The sequence below is a fragment of the Neofelis nebulosa genome, chromosome 5, assembly GCF_028018385.1.
Source record: "Neofelis nebulosa isolate mNeoNeb1 chromosome 5, mNeoNeb1.pri, whole genome shotgun sequence".
NCBI lineage: Eukaryota > Metazoa > Chordata > Mammalia > Carnivora > Felidae > Neofelis > Neofelis nebulosa.
Window position 1 is genome coordinate 43,877,567 of NC_080786.1, and position 26,516 is coordinate 43,904,082.

At 33.7% G+C, this 26,516-nt stretch overlaps 1 protein-coding gene across 6 annotated transcripts in view; it reads right to left on the reverse strand.

Annotated features, from left to right (window-relative positions):
- The window catches only part of HLTF (helicase like transcription factor), a 52,212-nt gene that overhangs the window by 18,215 nt on the left and 7,481 nt on the right, over positions 1-26,516 (reverse strand). For 4 of the 6 annotated variants that reach the window (XM_058730172.1, XM_058730168.1, XM_058730169.1 and 1 more), the window contains exons 3-17: positions 24,701-24,867; positions 23,096-23,229; positions 22,213-22,310; positions 20,574-20,648; positions 20,222-20,413; positions 17,267-17,362; positions 14,112-14,184; positions 12,692-12,782; positions 11,064-11,143; positions 10,937-10,978; positions 9,818-9,907; positions 6,858-6,955; positions 2,726-2,869; positions 1,467-1,605; positions 679-814 (exon numbers count right to left, since the gene is read on the reverse strand). In XM_058730172.1, the coding sequence (XP_058586155.1) occupies positions 679-814; positions 1,467-1,605; positions 2,726-2,869; positions 6,858-6,955; positions 9,818-9,907; positions 10,937-10,978; positions 11,064-11,143; positions 12,692-12,782; positions 14,112-14,184; positions 17,267-17,362; positions 20,222-20,413; positions 20,574-20,648; positions 22,213-22,310; positions 23,096-23,229; positions 24,701-24,867 (1,655 nt within the window). The remainder of the gene's footprint in view (positions 1-678; positions 815-1,466; positions 1,606-2,725; positions 2,870-6,857; positions 6,956-9,817; positions 9,908-10,936; positions 10,979-11,063; positions 11,144-12,691; positions 12,783-14,111; positions 14,185-17,266; positions 17,363-20,221; positions 20,414-20,573; positions 20,649-22,212; positions 22,311-23,095; positions 23,230-24,700; positions 24,868-26,516) is intronic. The other 2 variants (XM_058730171.1, XM_058730173.1) reach the window with 1 other exon arrangement.

The following is a 26,516-nucleotide window of genomic DNA, read 5'->3' on the forward strand; positions in this document are numbered from 1 at the left end:
AACAGAAACATCTCACAAAAACAATACTTACTATGTGTGATATGCTCTATTTTCTTAAACCTTCTATTCTACTTCACTTTGTTTTATAAGGCTAGCTGCCATCTTTATAATGATTTCACAACCTGCTAATGGATCCCAAACGCTGAAAACCACTGCTCTAGCCAAAAACCTTAAACCACATTATTAGAGGAGTACCCTGTGAAATGGCTATCACCAAGTTGAATTTTATTTATGTCTCCATGAGAAATAGCTTTCTCTCTTATTGATGCGAGTGTATATCCTACCATTCGATTACCACTACATAAAGTTATACGAGCTAAGTTATGAAAATTTAGTGCATACTGGATGTTCAGAGCATATAGTTTTTCCTGCCACTGTTTAACCAATTAATGGTGGTTTCAGGGGTAATAGCAACACACAAAGACCATAAAGCTCTGCCTTTCCTTTTAGTTAGACTAATATCAAAGAAAGGAAAAGCTTGTTTTAGTGGTAGTTAGAAATCTTTGTCTTCCCAGCCAACTATCATTAGGTTCTGAGAGCCAAAGGCATGAAGCTATAAATGCTTTTGGGAGAAGAAAGCCAACAGTGAAGTTAAAATAGTATTCAAAGTGGCAATTGGTTCAAGCTGCTTACAGTTATTTGTTGCTAATATTAATCCGTTTTCATGAAATTACTTACCTAAGTCCCCCTTCATCTCCCATTGTGACAGGACGCTGTATTGTTCTATGCCACCATTCTCTATCAAGAAATGGCTTAAGTTTTAAAAAGGAAAGAAGAGACCACAAATCCTTCAAAGAATTCTGAATCGGAGTACCTAAAAATAACAGAAAACTGTTGTAACTCCACAACCAGAATATCCATTCAGAATATCCATCTGACCCAATCAGAGAAAACAACAGTTGAAAATAGGCATTCTGTACTAGGCACACCCGCTATCAAGCTGTAACTATAATCCTTTGTTAAATACATACACAATCTCAAAATACAGTTTTGCTCTAATTTTTAGCTCTTACTTGCCATACTAATAAAGAAAAAAACCACAGCCCAGTGAATTCAACTTTCTCCTTATCCAAGAACATGTATTTATTTGATTTTAAACCAGCAGTACTAACAAGAAGGAAAAAATGACTTTGAGTTTATATCTTCTTCCCCATTTTCTAGTACAGGCGTCACAAGTAGCACACAAGCTTGGCTTCAAGATGAGAAATAGGGAAATCAAGATTCTGATTGAGAATTAAAGTGTCTATTCAATCTCCAAGGTTCAAAAAGAAATCTAGTGATTGTTCCATTATATTATTCAATGTTGCCATAGCATGGGGAACTGTGAAGAACAAGTCAAAATATTTTATTAAATGATCTCAATGATTAATTACAGAACAAACTTTTTATATTCACATAAAACTTACAAGTTACCTAACTCACTTAATGATACATATTTGAGAATTTTTTAAATATAACCTTTTTACCTGTTAATACCCATCTTCTCTCTGCTTCTAAATCAAGTACAGCTTTTGTCTGCTGAGCATTTGGATTTCTTATCGCATGTCCTTCATCCAGGATCACTCTTAGCCACCTTATGCTATGTAATGGACTATCACCTTTAGTCTGAAATAAATGTTTCATGTGAATTAAAAACACAGGGAAGTAAAACAGTATTTCACGTAATTTGGTAAATACACATTGCTACTATTTTTTAGCATCAACGCTTACTATGTGGTAGATACTGCTTTAAGCAGTACACACGTTAAGTTACTGAATGCTCGGGGTGCCTGGGTGGCTCAGTTGGTTAAGTGTCTAACTTCAGTGCAGGTCATGATCTCACCACTCTTGAGTTTGAGCCCAGTGTCGGGCTCTGTGCTGACTGCTCAGAGCCTGGAGTCTGCTTCCAATTCTGTGTCCCCTCTCTCTCTGCCCCTCTACTCACACTGTCTCTTTCTCTCAAAAATAAACATTAAAAACAATTTCTTTAATTGCTAAATGCTCAAAAGCTTACAAAATATTATTGTTACTCCTATTTTACAGATGAGAAAACTGAAGCACCAAGGTGTGAAGTACGTATGTTACTCAAAGTACTACAGCTAGGAAATAGCAGAGCTAGCATTCAAACCTAGGTAGTCTAGCTCTCTACTGCGATTTTGGTTCAATACACTGAGCTAATTTCACCTCAGATTAAAACTGCAATGATAGAAAAATTTTCAGTAGTAAGAATTATTGAATTTAACATAATTAGTTTCTTTTATGTAATAGTTAACGTTCTTACCAGAAGACCAAAATTTTGACAATAAGGTATTTTGAAAAACATTTTAATGACTGGAATAGGCAAACAAACAAAAATTAAACTTTTAAATGAATCAGGAAACTCATAAATTTCAGCTATTTAAAAAAAGTTTATTTTTAAACTGAGATAATTAAATCTTTGTGATAGAAAATAATATTCTAGAATACAAGAAAACATAGAATTCACTTACAAACTGCTATCTAAACTTAGTTACAATTCCAATGTAAAACTGTAGCTTTAAGTGTTCTAAATGGAAAATATTCATAATTAGCTGAAGAAAGCTGAACTTTTTTTGCAGAGTATTAAGAAACAATCTCCTATTTACTTCCTACATATTCTTAAGTATTTAGAAAAAAAGAGCACAAAGTCTGATTTTTAGAATACTTTAGAAACCTGAAGTGTATTTCTCAAATTCAACTTCTGAAATAGGAGTCTCAGCATACTTACTCCATAGTCATGAGTTAAAATGTTGTATGTAGTCAAAACAATATCTTGTTTTGAAAGCAAGGTTGGGTCTCTTATACGGTCAGGACCATAATAAACATAAAAATTCAAGTGCACATCTGATTTTATATGTTGTCCAAATTGATCCTAGAAGAAAATTAGAAATATTTTAAATAGTAAGCAGATTAGTGTCAGGTATAATATAAAAAAGTATTGTCCTGGCAGTAGTATCACAAATCAAACTATTAAAATTGCATAAAATCAAGTTTCCTGCTATCTAAACTAAAATAACAACCATGATAATAACAACACTAATTATTATTGTATTGTCAGGAAAACTGACATATATGCCATAATAATACACTATATAAATTTTGCCTGGCCCTACCAATGAGCAGCCACTTCATTTTTAGAAGGAAAAACAACCAAATGTCTTTTAAACAGTAATTAATTTTTTAAAAATTTAGTATTAACAGAAAGGCTCTACTGCTCCCAGGAAGTAAACTTGATAATATCAAAATTAAACAGCAAAAGAACAACAAATATTTTCAAGAATGTAGGCAGAGATTCAAGCTCAGTATCTACTTTTATTCATTTATCACAGGCCTACTATCGGTCAGATTATCAACCAGAAGGGTGGTATAGCTAAAAAGAAAAATAAGACCTAGTCCCTGCCCTCTCTGAGGACATAATCAATTTAAAGCACTTGACTTTTTTTTAAATCATGAAAACAATAGGTCTGAGAGACTGAGCAGGAAAAAAAAAATCATGATTAGATTGGGGGAAAAAAGGACACCAGAGAAACAAAGCTCTCACTCTTAGGTAGGAGGTGATAAACCCCTAAACCAGAATGTCAGAAGTAAGAAGAGAATAAAAAGGACAGGTATGAAAGAAAAATACCAAAAAAAAGAGACTGATGGGACTTGAGGACTCATAAATATGGGATATGAAAAAAACAAAGAACAAAAAAAAGCCCTTAATACTTAAAGTGAGTGCCTAGAACTGTGTGATAAAGATGTAAGTTTAAAAAAAGAAGGGGAAAGTAGGTATAAAAATGAGAAAAAGACAGTATTACTATTTTAGACATTTAAAATTTTTGGCCACTACAGAATGTCTGACTAGAGATGTATACTACAAATATTTAAATATTGGCCTGTAATACAATGTAGAGATGGACTTTATAAAGTTATCAGCAGACAGTACACGAAGCTTAGGAATGAGTAAGATATTCTAAGAACATGTATAATGAGAAAAGAAGGTTAGGGGAAGAGCCTACAAAATTATAGTATTTAAACAGTCAGCCTCTGTTTCTACTAGGACAGGATTTAAAATATTCCAGCAAAGAAAAAAACAAAGCAAATGTGGCAAACTTTTGAAATTCTTGAATCTTGTTTAAGTAAATGCAGATTTGCTTAAAAAATTTTCTAATATTTCAAAAAAGATACCGTGCTTGTTAAGCAGGGGGGAAAGGCAGACTAAATAGAAACCATGGGAGAAAAGTAGTGGTCAGAAACCTGGGGGAGCAACAAAACTGGACAGGGTGGGGAGGGGAAAAGTATTAAAATTTCAAGAAAATACAAGGTAGATTTTTTTTAGCTTGTAATTTATGTTCATTCCCTCTCTCTGAAAAAGGTCTAGGGGCACCTGGGTGGTTCAGTTGGTTAAGCATCTGACTCGATTTTGGCTCAGGTCATGCATGATCTTATGGTTTTGAGTTTGAGCCCCACGTCAGGCTCTGTACTAACTGCACGGAGCCTACAAATGTCTTACAAAATAAAACATAACAAAATGCTGTAAAAAGAAAAAGAGCAGAAGTAAAGAAAAAGGGAACTCAGCGGACACGGCAACAATGAGGTCACTGAAGGCCTTCATAGTTACTATAGAGGGTGAGAGCAAAAACCAGACTACTATGAGCTGAAGAGAGAATGATACCTGAAATAGTGAAGGAATAAATATTAAGAAAAGAGGATAAAACATGAAAGACTTAAGGTGAAAATGCAGAGAATTTTATTAAGAGAACCGGTGGAAAAGGAAAAGAGAAAGAATCCAATAGAAAACTGAATCAATGGGCTGCTTTGAAATGGAAAAAAAAAAACGTATTTGTGAAAGGACTAGAACTGAAATAGAAAAAAATTAACTTTCCTGGAAAAAGAGAGTTACAGTATTGAGTTTCTAGTCACTGTGCTAAGTGCTGTATATGAATAAAATAGATACTATTTTGTTTTCCATTGGGAGGAGAAGTAACTTGTCCAAGTATTCAGAATAAATATGTGGTGGAAGTGTGATGGTCTCTTACAGCTTTAACTGTATTCCTTCCCAGATCTGAAGACAACAAAAGGATGATAAGGTAGTTCTAGCCTACTCATTAGGGTGCTAGGTCATTTACTTGGGGGTTAGGAAGAATTAGCTTATTGAGAGATTGCAAAATTTTAATCTCAGCCAGGATTCCATATATGCCCAACCAGCTCTCATTCCTTAAAAAATCAGTTTTCTCCATAATCTCAGTAGGCAAGACTTGGCCAAGGTTTCCTTTCTGAAATTTATATTATAAAAATTTTGCTGTTTTCCAAATATTAAATTATAATGAAATACTGACCAGCCACTTTTAAAAAACATATCCTGAACCCAAGCTCTTAAAAACTCATAGTTCTGTTTATACTTCCTTAATACTTGTAAACCTCACCCTGAAACTGTCATTCTAGTATCTGTGTACTGTCCTTCCCACAATGAACTACATCTCAAAAAAAAGAGGATAGTTTTTTTGGAATTAAAAAAAGAGCAAGAGGGAACTAAACCTCACTCTAGTCTCAAGAGGAAAAATGACACACAAATCAGAAAAAGATGTTAATTTTAAAAATCTATATATATACACCAAAAACTTATAATAAAAAGAACCAAAGAAGGCAAAAGTACATAAAAGTCAAGAAGAAAATAAAGAGGCACAGAATTGACAATTAGACAATAACTACTAATCTTTTCCAAAGCAAGTTAGAGAACAAGTGGCAGAAGCCAGATTATAGGCTAAGAAGTAAAAGCACAAAGTGGAAATTAAACCCCAAAAGGTACAACAGAGAAGGAAAGGATAAGAGCAGCAACTTAGAGGTGAGAAATAATCAAGAGGAAGTAGTTAAAAATGAAAAAGATCTGAGTATGTGTCAAGAAAAAGCCACTGGGAAGAGACTAAATAACCAGGGAAAGAGAAAAATAACAGATAAAATGCAAAGGTGGAAAGAGATGGAATCCAATGCCTAGACTAAGATAATGGTCTTACAAAGGGTGGGACCTCTTCCACCTCTGAGATTAGAGGAGAAAAGGCCAGGAGAGATGCAAATAACCTTTGACATGGCAAGAACAGAAGTTCACATCCAGTGGTCCTTATGTTCACAATGCTTCCTATAGTCATTATTTCATTATAACATGCAGCTTGAAGCTCAAACTGGAAAGGAAACACAACCAAGCTGTTCCTTATACATAACACAGAAAGAGGTTCTATTCTAATGTAATGTTCTAGAATAGAAATTCAATCTGGAAGAAAAAAAATTTTCTGGTAGTCGTAAAAGCATAGGCTCTAGAATTAGAATGTTGGAGATTATATCTTAGCTCCATCATTTATTAGCTGGATGATCTTAGGCAAGTTCCTGAATTTCTCTGTGTTTCAATTTGGTCACCAGGAAAATGAGAATAATAGTTGTGAGGACTAAACGAGAAAGTCTATGAGAAGAGCTTAGGGAATAACGGAGTACATACGAGTTCACTAAATGTTACAAGTTGTTATATAAACAAAAGATATTGCTAGTGTAGTTCTTAGAAAAGAATTTTCAATAGTTCATAAACATAGTGGAATCTTAAAATTATATACTTTTCCTACCTTGGGGGACAGAAATGGCAGAGGAAGAACTATAAACCAAATCTTATGATAATAATTAATGATGTTTCTTTTACTATAAATCTTCAAAAAAAAGAAGTACTTCAATTCAGCAAATAAAACCCCGAGTCACCTAACAAATTATTTTGACTTAGACATAGAGTGCTGACCAAACATATTTCTCCTAATGAATGACTTTAACAAAATACTTTTCAAGATGAAAACTAAAATATAAATTATGTCACATTTTAAAAGGCTGTGAAGACTTACAATCCAGTTGCTTAACACAGAAAGTGGACAGATGATCAGTGTTGTTCTTGGTCTCTCTTCAACATCAGTTTTCTTTGAACTCTCTACTGCAGATGCTCCTAAAAGAGTGAATCAGTTGAAACAGTCTTCAGCTTTTTTTGCATATATATGAAGTCAATAAAGAGATGGCAATATGTGCTTCTATGAAGAGAGTAATTAGGAAGAATTAAAATGAAGCAGAAAGACTTCTGTTTCCAGCCATGATGAAGTAACAGGAACTAGATTTTTACCTTGTCGATTTATTATTTTTTACCTTGTCACTTTAAATAACTACAAATCTAGACACTGATTACTTATGGGAGGTAGAGAACTATGATTGAGAGGGGGCACATGGAAAAAATCTGGAATATTTCCTGATATGTATTTGTTACTCGTAGTTATTAAGATAACATTTGTTCTATGCAGTTTTTGGAATCTGTGCTATAGTTAATGTGGTAACCAGACTCCAAGATGGCCCCTAATAATATCCACTTTCTGACTGTCACAACCTCACATGGTACCCTCCCACATTCTATTAGGGATATGGCAAAAATGGTGATATATCACTACTGAGATTAAGTTTCCCCCCCACTGCTCCCACCCCCCCCCTTCTCTGATCACTCCCTTTGGAAGCCAGCTGCCATGCTGCAAGGATACTCAAGCACCCTATAAAAGGACACACTACAATTTTATTTTCCATTCCCTACTGGACAGTATTTATATTATTTCAACATTTTTCTAAAAAACACAATAAAAACTTTTTTTTCAGGTATCCTTTTACATATCTAGGTGATTTATCTATCTTCATTATTTTTGCCCCAATTGCTCATACCATGGTAATTTAAACTCCATAGTACCTGGGAGTTCCTGTTGCTGCACAACCTTGCCTATACTTGCACTGTGAGATTTTTAAATGTTTGTAAATATAATGGGTGAGATAGTACCTCTCTGTTCCTTTAATTTGATTTCCTCAATGACTGAATCTGCCTATCTTTCCCCACATTTATTGGTTGTGTTTTCTTTCTTTGGAATGTACATTTCTATTCTTAGTGGCTCTTCTCCTACTGGATTGTCTTTTTCCAATGGATTTGTGGAGGTTTCTTTATACATTCTAAATGCTAATCCTTTGTAAGTTACACTTACCAGAAATATCTTCTTCAGTCTTATTTTTTACCTCGTTTATGGTGCACTTTGATGCATGGAAATTTAAAATGTAGTAGAATTTCATCAATTTTTTCCTTATAATTTTTTGTGTCTTATTTTAGAAAACACTGTCTACCAGAAGATACCACTTCTGTCTCTACTCACTGATTTTTGTTTCTATTCTGCTTTTCTTCCAGAAATATGCTTATTTTGTTTTTTGGGGTTTTTTCACAGCTATGATTTTTTACAGTTTCTCTCTTCTATTATTATGGCTGTGTGCCTGCAAGGAAAAAGAACTTTCTGTGTGTGAACTTAATTCAAACTGAATTCTATCTTAATTCTATCTCAACAGAAAATTCCACATTTCTTAAAATTTCTAAAATTAGGGTTGAGTATTCTACTTGAAATGCCTGTATTTTCCATCCCTTTTTTTTTAAGTTTATTTATTTTTGAGAGAGAGAGCGAGCTACGAAGGGAGGGAGGGAGGGAGCACATGTGCACACAAGCAGGGGAAGGGCAGAAGAGAGGGAGAGAGAGAAAATCCCAAGCAAGCTCCACGTTCAGTGTGGAGCCCAACAAGGGGCTTGATCCCATGATTGTGAGATCGTGACCTGAGCTGACGAAGCCATCCAGGCACCCCTATTTTCCATTCCTGTCTGATTCTTAGACCAACATCATTCTGTGATGCATCAAATAACCTCTTTAACAGGTCCCTTTCATCATTCTTTACTATCCACCTTTATTTTATTCACAGTGCTTATTATTTAAAGTTCTGTGTTCAATTATTTATGTTTCCCCACCATTAGACATAAGCTATGAAACAGACTTTTATCTGGTATATCCCCAAAATGTAAAACAGAGGAGACTAAGGGACAGAAATATAGTAACTCATCCCAGATCTCCTTAACCCTAGAGATCAATCTCTTTGCATCTCAAATATTTAGAGTCTTACAGTGTTTTCCTATGAATTACAAAATATAAAATTATAATAAAGGTCACATTCATAAGTGAAAAATTCTACTCATACTAAGAACTGAATATTACAATTTAAAGAATTCATATTAAATTAGGTTTTAAAGGGCCATCAAGGGGCACCTGGGTGGCTCAGTCAGTTAAGCATCCAACTCTTGATTTTGGCTCACGTCATGATGTCACAGTTTGGTTCATGAGATCAAGCCCCACATAGGGCTCCTGACACAGCAAAGCCCACTTAGGATGCCATTGCTCCCTCTCTCTGCCCCTTCCCTGCACATGTGTGCTCTCTCAAAATAAATAAACCCTAATATATATTTTAATGAAAAAAATAAATAGCCATCAATTGCTCTAGGCCTTCAGTAGAAGAAAATATTTCTGCTACTAAGATGAGTAAAGGATCTCTTTTCCATCATATTTCTGACCTAACTAAAATAAACAGAATTAACAAAAGAAAAGGTATTAGAAGGAAAACACATAAACATGCACTTCCAAGAACAACAGGATTCTGTACCTTTTTCTTTAAAAAAAATTTTCTTTTAATGTTTACTTTTGAGAGAGACAGAGTGTGAGTGGGGAAGGGGCAGAGAGAGAGAGGGAGACACAGAATCTGAAACAGGCTCCAGGCTCTGAGCTGTTAGCAGAGCCCAATGCGGGGCTCGAAGTTGGGAATGGAGAGATCATGACCTAGACTGAAGTCAGATGCTTAACTCACTGGGCCACCCAGGCACCCCATTCTTTTCTTTACTTTTTAAACTTCTTGTACCATGTTAAAATTGTTTTGCAGTGAAAAAAACAAAAGCTAAAAAACCGTAAGATTTACTGACCTTTTTTCAACATTCTCCTTTTTGTTGCAGGGGTAGATGAAATAAGTGCACATGCAAATTCTGCATCTTCTTTAACCTTAGAAGATCCTGCTGAAATAACCACAGAATCATTAAGATACTAGAAAACGAACTCTCCCCTGTGCTTATATCTCTGTATCTTAAGAGCTTATACTACTAAATAAAAACAAAATATCTGGTGACCTGACACTAAAAAGAATCATTCTAACTCAGAGAAGGAATATGTAGTCACTTATCATAAAGTGTTACTTCTCTTGAGAAGAGATGTGAAAGTAGGAGCAGCCATATGCAAAGTGAATCAGCTTCCAGGTGGAAGAATACTTTCAAGGAAACAGGTGTTTGACTTCTAATGATGAGGCTGCCAAATTTTCAGATCAGTTAGTGGTAACGAGTTATTTTCCAAATGCAATACACTTTCTCAACTAATTAGGAATACAATATGATCTGATTTACAAGAAAAGAAAAATAAAGAGTTATGTTTTAAAGTAACATATAAAAGTAATGATACTGGTTATTTTTACATCTGTATGACAATACGAACTAACAATTATTACCCAGAAGATGCTCCCACCCAACTTTTGTAATTATAATTTATATATATACAAATAAGGTTTTATTGAAGTAATTTTATAAGTGGTAAAAATTACTGTGTTTAAAGTTAGTTTAAATATTTCTCTTAGATTTTAATTTGAAACTAATCTTTCAATTTACCTCATTCATTTACCACCCTTGATAAGTTCCATGGAATAGTTCAAATGTGAACAGGAGTCTAAAGAGGGGCGCCTGAGTGATTTAGTCAGTTAAGTGTCTGATTTCAGCTCAGGTCATGATCTCACGGTTCGTGGGTTATGCCCCACATTGGACTCTGTGCTGACAGCTCAGAGACTGAAGCCTGTTTCACATTCTGTGTCTCCCTCTCTCTCTGCCCCTCCCCTGCTCGTGCTCTGTCTCTCTCTCAAAACTAAATAAACATTAGAAAAAAATAAGTTAAAAAAAAGATCTGCTACTAAAGAATTCTAAGCTAGAGAGATACAAACCTATGGAGTTTTACTTTAATAATCTTTAAAAGTAGATTATAGATACTGAGATGTATATACATACCTTTTACTCTTTTAGTCTCAGACTGTGAATTTTTCAGTTTGCCTACAACAAAACCAAATATAAAAATAGTCACAGTAGGAAATCAGAATAAAGGACACATTATCAAATCAAATCCATTTCACATTACCTTTCATTTTCTGTGGCAATTCATTTGTTTCAATTTCTTCTGAATCACTGCTTTCAATATACTGGACAACAGTTTTTCTTCTAAAATAAAGTGTACACAAATTTTTTATCAAACCAAAATAAAATGAGATATGAAAACATAAGTTTTAATAAAAGCAGTATAATGCTTCCTATTATTTGTTTTAATTCAAGGAAATTTGACAAATGAAAGTAAAATTTCCTAAAAAGCATTTTGCTTTCATAGCCAGATACATTTATATACAAAATGCAGTACCACTATTATTAAATTTGAAAAAGAAAACCATCCTAAAATAATAATCATTTTAATACTGAATTTAATATTCAGTAATTCAAACGAAACACCTATATAAAACTAGAACTAAGAATAACTCTTATCAAAGAAAATAATTCCAATATAATAAAATGAGCAGCTAAGAGAAAAATATAATTCTTTCACAATGAAAAATTTTATGTATTTTGTGTAGAAAGTACATTACAGTGATTAAGTTGCTAAAAATAATGGCCTCTGGAGTGAGACTGCCTGTATTCAAATACCATTCAGCTACTTATTTGCTATGTGACTTTATGCAAGTTACTTAATATTCATCTATGCTTTAATTTCCTCATTTGGAAAATACGAGCAAAAATACAATTCACTTCATAGGATAAAATGTGTTACTATATGCAAAGCCCCTAAAATAGTGCCTGTTGCACAGTAACATACATGTATAAATTATCATATGTATTGGTTATTAGTTTCTTCCATGTCCTCTTTATTTTTACTTCCATGTCCTTTAATCTTTCTTATCTGTTCAACCTAATAGTGCTACTCTCAGGCTCATCATGGTCAGCTCAGAATTGTAAGATTTGAGATCCAGATGAGAAACTGAGGTGCCCTGGTTTTGTGCTCAGTTTAAGACAGGTATTAATGAAGAAAATAATTAAAAGCCCCAGTTTTGAGATCCTTATTGGACTAGCTAACAGAGACTCAGATTTGAAATCACATCTGCAGATATTAATGGTAGAAAATACAGTACAAATAAAAGTCATTTAGACCTATTTCAGAGGGTAAATGAAATTTATAAAGTTAACAGATTCAAGTTAACATCAGAGGAGCATTATGCGTTTATTCAAATTCTCCCTCTAGTCTACATTAACACAATAGTCTCCATAAATAACTTCATCATATTTTATTTCTACTAAAGGTGAAGAGAGAAAGAACTGAGATGAACAGTGTTTCTACCAAGTCATCTAATAAATAGCTGTCAGTTTTTATCTCCTGAAAATAATAGGAAAACTCTTCCAAAGTCAACAAAAACAAAAAACTCGGAAGCTAGATCTTATTAGTTCCTATGTAAAAGAACAGGAAAGAAAGTGGTAGAAAGGTTAAGTGATTATTAGAAACTATCAATTCACTTCTTTTATAGATTAGTATTGCTTTTCTTCACCTATAAAATAGGAACACCCAACCTGCCTAAGTAACAGTGATTTGGTAGTTTCAAATAACAGAATGAATTTGAAAGAACTATATAACTGAGATATAATGGTCTTATCTCTCTCCTATATATAAGAAAATGGAGAAAGAGTTTAAACAAATATTACATACAATCAAACCATAATAAAATTTACCTTTTGGGGCGGGAGCTAGACAATTCTGACTTGGGATATTTATTCTTTCCCTTGACATCTGAAATACTGGGTTCTCCACTACATCTAGATCCTTTCATTTCAAAGAAAAGGACAAATATACAGAGTATTAGTAAACTGTCTTGACTGAGTATCCTTAAAACTTTGGTTTTCCAACTCAATAGTTCAACTTTCTTAGTATCTTCATTCCTTTTCTTTCAATCAGCCAGCTATTCTCTCTACTAGTTTTTAAGTATAGTATATTCTCACTAAAAAATACCTTCAATTTCTTGTACCCAGTCTTTCCCCTGTAGTCATCCAGCCAATTCCCAAACTGGCTGGCTGAATTTCCTGCTGTACACCAAGGCAGCTAAGAGCTGCTGGAAAAAAATGAACAATAAATAGGTGGCATTACAAGTTTACATTTTCAAATCTCACCTGCTGCCTGTGTCACTTAGCAACTCTTTTATGTATCACTCAGCCTCCCTACCCACTCACCACAGTGGTATATACTGGACCCTTTGCCTAGATTCTTCACTCCCTTGACTCCTAGATGATGACCTACTTCACCTTCAAAGAAAATTGAATACCATTTTCTATAATCCCAATTTTCCTACCTTTTTAAAATTCCCTCAATTAAATACTTCCCATCAACCTTACTTTCTTTCCTTTTAACGTTAATTCACTTATCTATGCTCTTGGTCTCATTGCCCGCCCCCGCCAAGAGGTCTAAAAATTATTCTCTCCATTTTATCCCACATCTCTTACCCACGGATTTCTTTCATAATGCTCTCCCCTGCAAAAAAAAAAAAAAACCCTCAACTCTGCCTTCATTTCCAACGATTTTTCTGTTTCTCCTATTTCAAACTTAGCAAAATACATAATAGCATACAACTGTCATTTCCAATTCTTCACTTACTATTCTATCTGAAAATATTTTCAGTTTTTCTGTTCTAACCAATCTTCAGAAATTAATTTTCCAAAGGCCATTAACAGCTACACCAGCTATTTAACTGCTAAATCCAGAGTTCTCTTTTCATTTATCCTCTAACTTCACAATTTGGCTCTAACCTATCTTTCTATTCTTATCTGCTATTATTCATGCATATTACATTATTATTAACATAAACTACTCTGAGGTCCCAGAACAAAATAGGTTTTATGTTGTTCTTTTGTTTTTACTGCCCTTTCATGAATTTTTTTTCTCAACCAAAAATGTTCTTCCTTAGCTTCTCTGACTGGTATACAACCACCCAATTCCATCATGACCTCCTTGATGAAATTTTTCCTACCAGTTCTCCCGAGATTTTTAGAAAAAAATATCTAAAATTTTTGTATATTACAAAGCCAGAGCTTGAATTACATCATCAAACTGGAAAAATTTAAATCAAATATGGGGTCATGGTTCAAAAGTAAACTTTACCTTTGATTAGTCCATCTGCCTTTTCACTGGTATTTCCTCCAAGTTTCATAGTTTGATCGTTAACATTACACTCCTGGATGAAAAGGCATATTTCTTACAAAGCACTGCTGTCAGTTTTAAATAAACTTAAAAAGCATCCTATTTTATACTGCTTTGCTTTACATAATAAAGATTACTTATATTGCTATCCCATTCTGGGGCAATTGGGGGAGATGCATTAAGTGAAGAGGAAAAATAAACCAATTAAAAATTTTTTCACAGCTATCTCAAAAGTGAACACTAGTTGGTCTTTATCTGTTCAAAAGAAATACAAATAACAAAACTCAGTTATAAATGGCATATTCATTAATGTAAGAAACACTTGTGAAATGGAATTTACTTTAGAATTAAAAGTAATTCTCAGACTACAAACTTTCAAACCAAGAGTCCCTACTCAGTAAATAACTTATCTTTAATGAGGCCCTCATTGCCATCCTTGTTCTCTGGAACTCCCAGGGGGTAGATGCAATAGTACAGATCCTAGAGTACTAGGATATTCTATTCTATCATATTCTATTGAGGATTTTCTTGCCAGCCCGGACTTTTTCTTTTACCCTTCATGTATATCCCTTTGGTTCAAAATGTATCAATGCAGACATATGTACAAAAACTTCTATAAAAGTACAATTTTATATCTCTTTGTAAAAATATTTTTAAATGATTCTAATGGGAAGGGTTCCTCCAATCTTTAATTCTTGACTTAATGATTCTGTAGGGAGGAATGACAAATGCCAATTGGTTTGAATTTAATTCTTCCCATTGAAAAAGAGAGATGATGAAGTCATACTGAATGGAGATTAGAACTGGTGGTCAAGAGTAAAAAGTAATTTCTGCTGAGATTAGGGCTAATAATGGATAGTTTGATTTTAGTTTAAAAAAAATAAAATTTGAAACATCTTGTAAAATCCCAGAGTTAAATTTTACTAAAAATGTAGTTGAAAAGATCCATCTCCTTCTAATGGTATGAGTCTAAATATGTTGAAAATCTAAAATATAACAGGTAGAAAAATGTAACTAGAGGAATTATTTTAGATAAATAAGTTTTTATCTTTTTTTTCAGAGCTCAGGGTATTTTTACTTTAACCAATGTCAAATATTTATTAAGACTGCACAGCCATTAAATATTAAATACGATACACTACAATCCAAAATTGTCATTTTTATTATAGCAGTATTACACCATTGTTTTTTTTTTCTTACAAGCTAGACAAATGGATTTTTTTTAAGTTTTTATTTAAAATCCAGTTAGTTCACATACAGTGCAATATTAGTTTCAGATGTAGATTTTAGTGATTCATCACTTATATACAACACCCAGTGCAAGAAACTGATGCTAAAAATGCTTCTCATCAAATGTTATACCTAGTCTTCTTCAATAATTAGTACAACCATTTATATTTAACAACATGGAAAAAAGAATCTAGAGATTCATCCACAAATAAATGTGGATGTCCTTTACATTACTGTTTTATATTAAATGATTTTAAAAAATGTCCTTTACGTTACTGTTTTATATTAAATGATTTTGCTAAGTTTTTTCTTCTGAGAGTTCAAATGTAAACCTACGAAGTCCAACCTATTAAATCATACTACATTCCAATCTAATGGAACTTAAATCAGTGACATTTCACTCTGTAAGCCTGGAATATCTAAATTTATTTAAAACAGTGTAATTTTTGTTGCAATAAATTCTTAGCTGGAAATCACATTTTTAGCCTCAATTTTAAGGAATGTGGCAAACTAAATATCCTAAAACCTTCCTACTTAAACACAATACCTTAAATGCATGGCTGATTCTGGGGCAGGGGGTGGTGGGGAGGGAAAGCCTTACTGACGATAATTTTTTAAGGCATTAATTGCTACCGAAGCTGTCAGTATAGTCTTAGGTGATGTTCTTCTGTTTTAATTACCAAATTAGGAAGAACAGGATGTAAAGCATCAAACTACTCATGGTAAGCAGTTGAATCTCAGACATTCAAATGACAGAGTTAAACTCCCAATAAAAGTACAAAGAAGAAAATGCAACTAAGTGCAGAAATTAATAGACTCGCAATATGAAGTGGCAGGAAACTGATATGCAGCCTCTTTAAAAACTAAAAAATTACGGGACACCTGGGTCACTCAGCTAGTTAAGCGTCTGACTCTTGGTTTCAGCTCAGGTCATGATCTCATGGTTCATGGGTTTGAGCCCCATGTCGGCCTCTGTGCTAACAGCACAGAGCCTGTTTGGGATTCTCTCTCTCCGCCCCTCCCCTGTTCTCTTTCAAATAAATCTTAAAAAAATAAAGAAAAACTTAGAAAAGTCAAAAAAAAAAAAAAAAAAGAGGTATTTTGCATATGCCATTTTCTCAGCTATTTCCTACTTTAAGTTCTTTGGATTTTCATCTGAGAATGAAAAACAATTGTTTCATTCTAACATTTATTTTTTCCATTAAAATGAATTCACTTTTAATTCTTAGAAACTAAATATAAATATATTGTGTTTGTATGTCATGTGTAAAAATATATATTAGGTAAGTATCAAGAAAGTTACCCATGGTATCATCACTAGGACACAATTAGCACTGTGTGTGACTATATTCAGACATACATAAATATGCCTTTCCAAAATGAGGACTCAACTCATAAATGTGTACCTGGCCTTTTTTTTTTTTTAAACTATAAATATCATAAAAATAAGTATTCTTCAAAGAACAGGATTTTGTAGTTGCATAATATTAAATTTTATGACTATTTATTAACATAACTGTTATCTTATTGAAAGTAGTTTCTTTTGTGCCTTTAAAATAATGCTAGGGTTCGGGGGAGAGATTTGTACTTTTCTATCTCTGAAAAAAATGCATTTCTAATAACTTTCTTACACAGTTTCTCTGAAATGGCATTACCGAATCACAGATTATAAACACTTTTAGGATTCTTGATATATATTACCCAATTACCCTCAAGAATTTAGTATCCAACTTTCACTCTTATCAGCAACACATAAGAGAGGCCTTTCACCATTTCTCTGAAAACACTGGATATTATCAATTTTTTGGCAAATTATTTTTTAATGGTAAAATTAAAAGGTCTTATAATGAACCAGAGACTTCGGAGAAAACATTCTAATACTTTACCTTCTTCAGTTGACTTTTTTTAATTCTCTCAACAGGAAGAGGTTTGCCATCATGGAAGTTGGTAAGAATTACTGCAATGGCTGTCAAAGTTTTGCCCTTAAAAAATGTTTTAAAAGACAAATGGTCAGATTCTGAAACTCAGTTGGCCATAGAACATTCTAAAACCAATTTAAAAATCAAGTAAGCAAATATTATATAGTATTCAAGGCCATAGGAACATACTATTGTATTAAATAATCTGTGTATTAGTAAAAGTATTTTGTTGATTAGGAAATACCTTCCCACACTATATTACTAAGAATTATTAAATGATGTACTCCATAAAATACTATAAGCATCCCTGAGAAATGTCATTCTATTAAGTGATTGCTGTTCTAAGATTTTACATTTAACTCTGAACTAATAGCTTTATCATGAAACTACAGCTATTTGCTTGCCATGTAGTTCAGAGCTAATTTAAAATGGTTAGTAATTCCAATATGCACATGATATAATCATTTTATTTCATTTAAAGATAACTGTAATACTTAAAACCTGTAACTTATCAAGCATAAAGGACATGGTGTTTCTTATGCATTTTTCTTAAATAAAAACACATAATCTTTTATTATTTTCCATAGCTGAATTTGTAATTAGCAACACAGACAGAACTCTCTGGCAATTTTAAAAGTTAAAGCAGCAGTTTTCTAAGTGTAGTCCACAGGCCCTAGGATTTCCCAGAACCCTCTCAGGAGTGTATGTGCAGTCAAATCTATTTTCATAATACTACCAAGACATTATTTGTGTTATATCTTTAGTAATGCCACAAAAGGGAGTTGTGGGTAAAACTGCTGGTGCCTTAGCAAGAATCAAAGCCATTGGCACTACATTATACATTGTATTTTTAGCTGCCACATACTCACAGTTTAAAAAAAAAATGCCAGTTTCATTTTAAGAATGTTCTGTAAGAATATTCTTTTTTTTTTTTTTTAATTTTTTTTAACGTTTATTTATTTTTGAGACAGAGAGAGAGCATGAACAGGGGAGGAGCAGAGAGAGAGGGAGACACAGAATCGGAAGCAGGCTCCAGGCTCTGGGCCATCAGCCCAGAGCCCGACGCGGGGCTCGAACTCACGGACCGCGAGATTGTGACCTGAGCTGAAGTCAGACACTCATCCGACTGAGCCACCCAGGCGCCCCTGTAAGAATATTCTTGATGAAGCAATACACATGAATTTTATTAAATCTTGCCTCAAGTACACACCTTTTTAATATTCAGTATAACAAGATGGGAAATACATATAAATTACTTCTGTTGCACACCAAAATATGAGGATTATCTACAGAAACATTACTTGTGAGACTGAGGTTACAGCCTCAACTAGCCACCATGCACCACCATGCATCATCACTTTTTCATGCTTCATTATTTCTACTTGAAAGAATGACCAATAACCAGTTATTCATGACTGAGTGGTAGACTTTTTCTTGAAAAATGAACAAAGTAAGGCTATCTTTAAGGGCAAATAAACAGATTTGTTGTTAATGGTAAGATCTGAACTTTCAAGCAAAAATTAGAATGTTGGAACACTTATATCTGACACCATGAGCACAGGCAGCTTCCCAAAATATAAATGCCTAATATGATCAGCAGTAATATCAAAGAGTGTAAACTTTTGATCCTATACAATGAAATGCATCAACATCTGGCAGATGTGTATAACTCAATGAACCAATATTTTCTAAATAAGCAATGCCTGATGTTATAAAATCATGCATGATTAAAATATCCATTCAATGGGCAAGCTAAACCAATGAATTTTAATGGAACAGAATACAAAACCATTCTAATACCATTTTTAAATTCTACATTGTAACTACTAACCTTTAATAAACTAATACTTGCTTAATTTCACTGTTGTATCAAAGAATTATAAAAGTTATCTAAAAAGGCTATTAAAATCCTCCTCCTGCTTCCCAACTACATATCTGCATGAGAACTAATCTTCGTTATGTACTTATACCAAAACACCATGTTACAACAGACTGAACGAATAAGCAGTTAGGACAATTCAAAATTCATCTTATTAGACCAAACATTAAAGTGATTTGCAAAAATGTAAAACAATGCCATTCTTATCAAAACTACTTTTGTTTTGGAATAGTCCTTTTTCATTTAAAAATACACTATTTATGTTAACAAGTAATGTATTTATTAACTATTATTTTAAAATAACTTATATTTTTTTCTTTTAATGTCTAATACTACAAATATGGATATAACTCACAAAAACAAAAAGCTCTTTGAAATCCTCAAAAATTTTTAAGAGTATTAAGGGTTACTGAGACCAAAAAGTATAAAAACTGCTGGTGTAAGGCATCATAAAGGTATATTTAATACTCTGTATATCACAATACTATGATAGAATACAGTTTCATGTAACATTGTTGTCCTTCCCTTTTTTTAAAGAAAATCCATGAAAGATAATCTACTTGAATTTGAAAACTGAGAAACACATGTTTACACATTATTGCTAATCAACCAAACAAACCAAAAGAAAAAAAGTAGCCACATTTTAAGTGAAAAGACTTAGAGAAAACTGTTCCATACTGAAAGTGAAATCTAGTCCCACACTGACACCAACATATTCATATCTCTATTGACTTCAAAATTACTTCTATAAAATCATAATTACAAAATAAAGTTAACTCAAGGGGCACCTGGGTGGCTCAGTCGGTTGGGCAGCCGACTTCGGCTCAGGTCATGATCTCACGGTTGGTGAGTTCGAGCCCCGCGTCGGGCTCTGCGCTGACAGCTCAGAGCCTGGAGCCTGCTTCGGATTCTGTGTCTCCCCTTCTCTCTGCCCCTCCCCTGCTCATGCTCAGTTTCTCTCTATCTCTCAATAATGAATAAACATTAAAAAAATTTTTTTTTAGAAATAAAATAAAAAATTAATTCAAGAAAAAAATAATTACCAAACCCATATCATCAGCTAAAATTCCTCCATGGACATTTTCTGGTCGATCCTTCTCAGAAAAATTTGTTATTGTGTTGTAGTAGAAGTCACTTCGCTGTTCCCAAAATGGTGGAAGGTCTTTACTGTTTTCCCGTGAAACCATCCAAGCTAGAGCTTGTTTTTGATGTGGAAGCAATGGTGTTTCAACAGCCTATAAACAAACGGAATGTCTTAAATAGAAATAAAACAAATCATTTTTTTTCCCCCATGCAGATTCTGGAAAACACTTGATCTTGTGCTAAAAACTATATAGATACACAGCATATTTCAAAATTCCAAATAGTTTTAAATAGAAAATATTGGCTCAGTACCTCAGCTGGCTCCATTTCATGAGTTTTATCATCTTCTTTTAAATCTTCAAACAATTTGTCAAATTCTGTTTTAAGCTACAACAAATAATACCAAGAAACATCATGAAACAAATTAAAATAATCTCACTTCAGACTTTTCAAATCATTTAATTAACTAAAAGATTTGAATACCAAAAGGTACCTAAAATATTCTTTGAGTTGCTACACTGTTCACTGAAGCAGTATGAATAGGTGCTTTGGGTATAAAAGGTTAACCATAGGGGTGCCTCGGTGGCTCAGTTGTTGAGCGACTGACTTCAGCTCAGGTCATGATCTCACAAGTTCATGAGTTTGTGCCCAGCATCAGGTTCTGGGCTGACAGCTCAGAGCCTGGAGCCTACTTCAGATTCTGTGTCTCCCTCTCTCTGCCCCTCCCATGCTCATGCCCTGTCTCTCTCTCTCTCTCTCTCAAAAATAAACATTAAAAAAAAAAGGTTTTTTAAGGTAACCGTGTTAGAATCAAAAGAATACAGAAGAGAGAAATCTGAGGCTTGTCCCAGTTTTATCACAAACTAACCCATATACAACATTGGGCGAGAGACTTAACCTTTATGGCCCTTTATCTTATTCCTGTAAAATGAAAGGGATAATTTAGATTTAGAGTGTCTCTAAGGTTCCTTCTGCCACTGAAATTCTATGAGCCTATTAGTTGTATTCAAACCATTTTGGCAGATCCTACCAGGCACATTTGACTTTTTTCATGTCAGACATTTCATTTACTATTACTAAAACAAAGAACTTGCTATGTGCTACAAAATATTAAGAGATGATTTCAATCTTACACTAATTTAGCTGGTTCTTTAAACTGATCTAGTCTAGGGGCACTTGGGTCGCTCAGTCAGTTGAGCAGCCGACTTGGGCTCAGGTCACGATCTCACAGATAATGACTTTGAGCCTCACATCTGGCTTGCTGCTGTCAGTGCATAGGCCACTTTGGATCCTCTGTCCCTCCCCCACTCATGCTCTCTCTCTCAAAAATAAATAAAAACATTAGCACAGGCTCAAGCCCTACTAATAATGAATGATCAGGTAAAATATGGCAACTGCAATTAGACAAAAAGGCTAACACAGATGGGTAAAGACAAAAAGGATTTGATGTGAATTATAGACTAATCTCCGTTGATTTATTTTACATCTTTTTTTCCTAAGTTAACTCAGCCTAACAGTATCCTAGCTCACAAATTAGACAAAGTAAGAACTATACTAATGCTAAGATTTGGAATTAATTTCTTTTTGCATTCCATTTGCAACCTTATTGAATGAAGTTTCAAGCTTCAATTTTTTAAAATTAATATTTGGACATTAAAAAAATTTCATGTAATACAAAAATATTAAAACATACTAAAACATCCCATGCCTATCTATACAACAACGCATGTGTTTTAAAATATGTATGAATGTGTATGCATTACCTATCATTACTTTCCTTTTACATAAATGTTTTTAATATATATTCTATTTATTCTACAGCATGTTTCATAACTTAATATATCTGAAGATCACAAATACCAGCATATACATATTTATCTTATTCTTTTAAACATCAATCTTCAACATTTAACATTTACTTTTAAGATTATAAAATAAAACAGAAGCATACCTGTTCAGTTGTCATCTGTACTGCAGCATGAACTGGCATACTATAGCTTGGTCCAGCTCTTCCAGAGCCCCAACTACTTTCTAAACTGAATCCTAAAGCTGCAATTTACAAATGAAAATAATAAAATCACCAAATGAATTATCTTTCAGTAAGTAACTTTTAGAACTTGTATAAGTTGCATTAAAAAAAAAATCAATATATTTCAAAGATTTTTTTAAAAACTAAAAGTCATTCAGGGACACCTGGGTGGCTCAGCGGGTTAAGACTCCGACTTTGGCTCAGGTCATGATCTTACAGTTTGTGAGTTCGAGCCCCGTGTCAGGCTCTGTGCTGATAGCTCAGAGCCTGGAGTCTGCTTCACATACTGTGAATCCCTCTCTCTCTGCCCTTCCCCCATTCACACTCTGTCTCTCTCTCTCTCAAAAATAAACATTAAAAAAAATTTAAAAAAAATAAAAAATAAAAGTCATTTAAAAAATACATTATTAAAATAATTCCACATTATTTGAACAAACTCTTGCCAGATAAATACTTCTACTTCATTCGCTATTGGGAGATTCTTTTTGTCTATAATTTATCAAAGACAATACTTGCAAATTAGGGATTTCCAGATATTATCATTGGGGGAAATTAGAGGAGGGAATATAGGACCTTTTTGTACATATGTGTGCGTGTACGCGAACACACATACTCCCTCCTATAAATCTGTAATTAGTTCAAAATAAAGAGAAAAAAATTCAGGGATTTCCTTAAAAAGATTCCTGAGAAAAGTTACAACTCAGAGCCTTCAACACAAATTTATTAGCCAAACTCAAGAAAAAATGTTTTACAATTCCTGCATCTTATGATATCAAAATAATAGAAGCTTAAACCCTAAACTTACTTTTTGGTGCAGGACCCAATTTAAATCCATGTTTCTTTAACTGATCTAAAACCGCTTTCCTATTTTCTTCTTTTCCCCAAAAAGTCATATGGAGAGGCATGGTAAAAGCATTGTTTGCACCAAAAGGAACGACCCTATTATATTTAAAAGCAGAAAAAAAAGGAGGGAATTAGAACTGAATGTGACTATTAAATATTAGAAGTGTTGCATTTTAATTTTGCAAAGAAGTAAAATAAAGAACTATTTGGGCAAAGTAGAAAGACAGAAAAAGTACAGGGAACAGGATCAAAAACAACCAGAACAAATGAGTGGTTTTTAGGAATAGAAAGCCAGAAGAAACGGAGAAGAGGGAATAAAGCAGAATAGCCTATAACTGAGATTATAAGACAGGTAAAATAGTAAATTTAATTGAGAAGGTGGAGCTTTCACTAAAGGAACCACTATAGGTAGCAACTATTCTGAGAATGGGGACTGAATTGCAAGAATTACATCTGACCCTTGAACAGCATGGGGTTTAGGTCCACATATAACTTTTGACTCCCCCAAAACAACTAATAGCCTAATGTTGACCAGCAGCTTTACCAACAACACAACACATATTTTGTAGTTTACAGGAATTACATACTGTGTTCTTAAAGTAAGCTATAGAAAACATTAACAACATCATAAGGAAAATAAAATACATTCACATTACTATACTGCATTTATTAAAAAAAAAAATCTGCATATAATTGGGCCCAGGCAGGTCAAACCATTTTGTTCAAGGGTCAACTGTTTTTCTGATCAAGGATTCACTAAAAGTTTATTCTCAGTATCTGAAAAATTTAATAAACTGAGATTGGAGAAAACAAGTAAAGTGAGAAGATATTACTGAACATTTATCATCAAACTTCACCTTTTCATATCCTCAATATTCCATACTTCAACTGAGATCACAAACTAAATGCCTAAAAGAGAAAAGGTAACCAAGGAGACTGGGAGTTTAAAAAAAAAAAAAAAAAAGAAGTGGTAGAACTGGGAGACGCAGTAAGGGCATTACGCAGGGTATTAAAGCAGGAGCTGCTACTCCGTTTCAGTCAACTAATGTCCTGTGAAAATGAAGGTCAGATCTGCCAAAGGTCAGATCTGCCATTTGTCAACAGAAATATTCATAAGTAATTTTTACATTAGGGAAAAAGTTACCCTGTATAAAATGTAGGGTATCCAGGTATTTGAATACTGGAAATAAACGAAAAATTGTAAAACATGTAGGCAAAATGAAATGCACCTACATATGATCACAGGCTACCAGTTTACCACCTCAGGTTTAAACAAACAGTTCCCAACTCCCAAAACTATGCACTAAAAGGCTTGGACAGATGGTGTGGGCTTCCTAATATCTGAGCAAAGTCAATTTTTCTCTGTGGTAATAATTCAATAGGAAAGTGAAAGAACAGTTGTTTCATGGTTAAGGTAGTAGAGGCAGATGAGAAAAGAATTAACATATTAATTGAACACATACTAAAGGCACAGTGACAAAAGATGTCAGGGCAACTATACTGACTCTTAACAAATTCAAAGACTGCAACTTACAATTATTAAAACTAAACTCTGAAAGTACATTACCCTTCAATTTGTGCCAATTTGTTGTCCATGATATAGGCCAAAGCAGCTGCTAGATCTTTCTTTAAATGGCCAACCTGATTTCCATTCACATTGTTTACTTTAACTGCATTCTTATCATAGGGGTTATTGGGTTCCCGTTGTAATGCAACCATTTCATTATTATTAACCTAATGAAATAATGAACAGATATTATTATAAATAATAAACATAAAATAGGAGCTTTCTTCATCAAACTTTATCTGGGATTTCCATTCATTTTTTAATGCTTACCAAATAACACTTCATATAAGAAATATGTATTTTCTTGGATTCATACTTGTAATAGTAATATAAAAAGCATATTTTATAATGATTCTTTTACAGCATTTTTTTAACTTACATTCACTGGGAAGTTAACAAATCCTTGATATCTGAAAGATACAATCAAAACTAAATAAAAGATTCACACTATCTAAAATTTTCAACATCATAACTTCTGGAAACAGGTAATCTTTATGGAGTGCTTATTACATACCATTATTCTAAGTACATAACAGAGATTTGACTTTTTAAATCCTCACAACACTACTGGTAGATACTGTCATTACACCCAATTTTACAGATGAAGACTAAAGCATAGAAAAGTTAAGTAACTTGCCCAAAGTCACAAAGCTAGTAGTATAGCAGAGCTAGAATTTAAATCCAGGAAGGCTGGTTCCTAAGTCTGATTTCTCCAGACTCTAAAAGGGGAAAAGATATTAATTATAAGTCAGAATGGATCTGAATAAGAAAACATATCCAACCTTCAACTCATGCCGTTTCTGATTTCACTTGACTAAAAGCTGAAGATAACATCATTGAAAATGGAAGAGTAAGGACTTTTGAAAATTCTTGCATAAAAGCAATGAAAAAACTGACAGAAATGGTCAGAATCAACTTTTCCAGACATCTGGAAACCAGCCAAAATATTGGAGAAACCCTGGGCAGGGGTGTTAATTCAAGAAAAACAACTGATGGAAGCCTGGGTGGCTCAGTTGGTTAAGCATCCAACTTCGGCTCAAGTCATAATCTCCTAGTTTGTGAGTTCGAGCTCCATGTCGGGCTCTGTGCTGACAGCTCAGAGCCTGAAGCCTGTTTCAGATTCTGTGTCTCCCTCTCTCTCTCTCTCTCTCTGCCCCTCCCCCACTCAGTCTCTGTCTCTCTCTCAAAAATAAATATTTTTAAAAATTAAAAAAAAAAAAAAAAAACAAGGAAGAAAAACAGCTGAACATTAGTGCCCTAGTTCCATCTCCAGCTTTCAGCTGCATGATAGCCTTTAAAAATAACAATCTTCTGGGGGGTGCCTGGGTGGCTCAGCCAGTTGAATGCCTGACTCTTGATTTCAGCTCAGGTCATGATCTCATCATGGCTCATGGGGTACAGCCCCTCTGGCTTTGCGCTGACAACACGGAGCCTGCTAGGGATTCTCTTTTTGCCCCCATCCCAGACAAAAATAAACAAACATTAAAAAAAAATAATAACCTATGAAAATTCTTGGTGTAGTCTAGCAGTCACTGGAGGGAGTATAATGGAACAGAATCTTTCAAAGATTCTTTCCCAAAGAACTGTCATTATTTGACCTGTATCAAGGTGCTCCAGAAGATCCCCACCTGCAGTGATTTCTCTTTGATCTCTCAGCTCATCCACCACAAAAAAACTCCCTTGGGTGAATGTTGGTCAAAAACAATTTTATAGGCAGTGGATAACAAGTGGAGTAAACAATACAATAACCAAAAGGATTAAAAGGAAAGCTGAGGACTAAGATGTTCATAGGGGCTTTGAAAAGCTCCAATACATT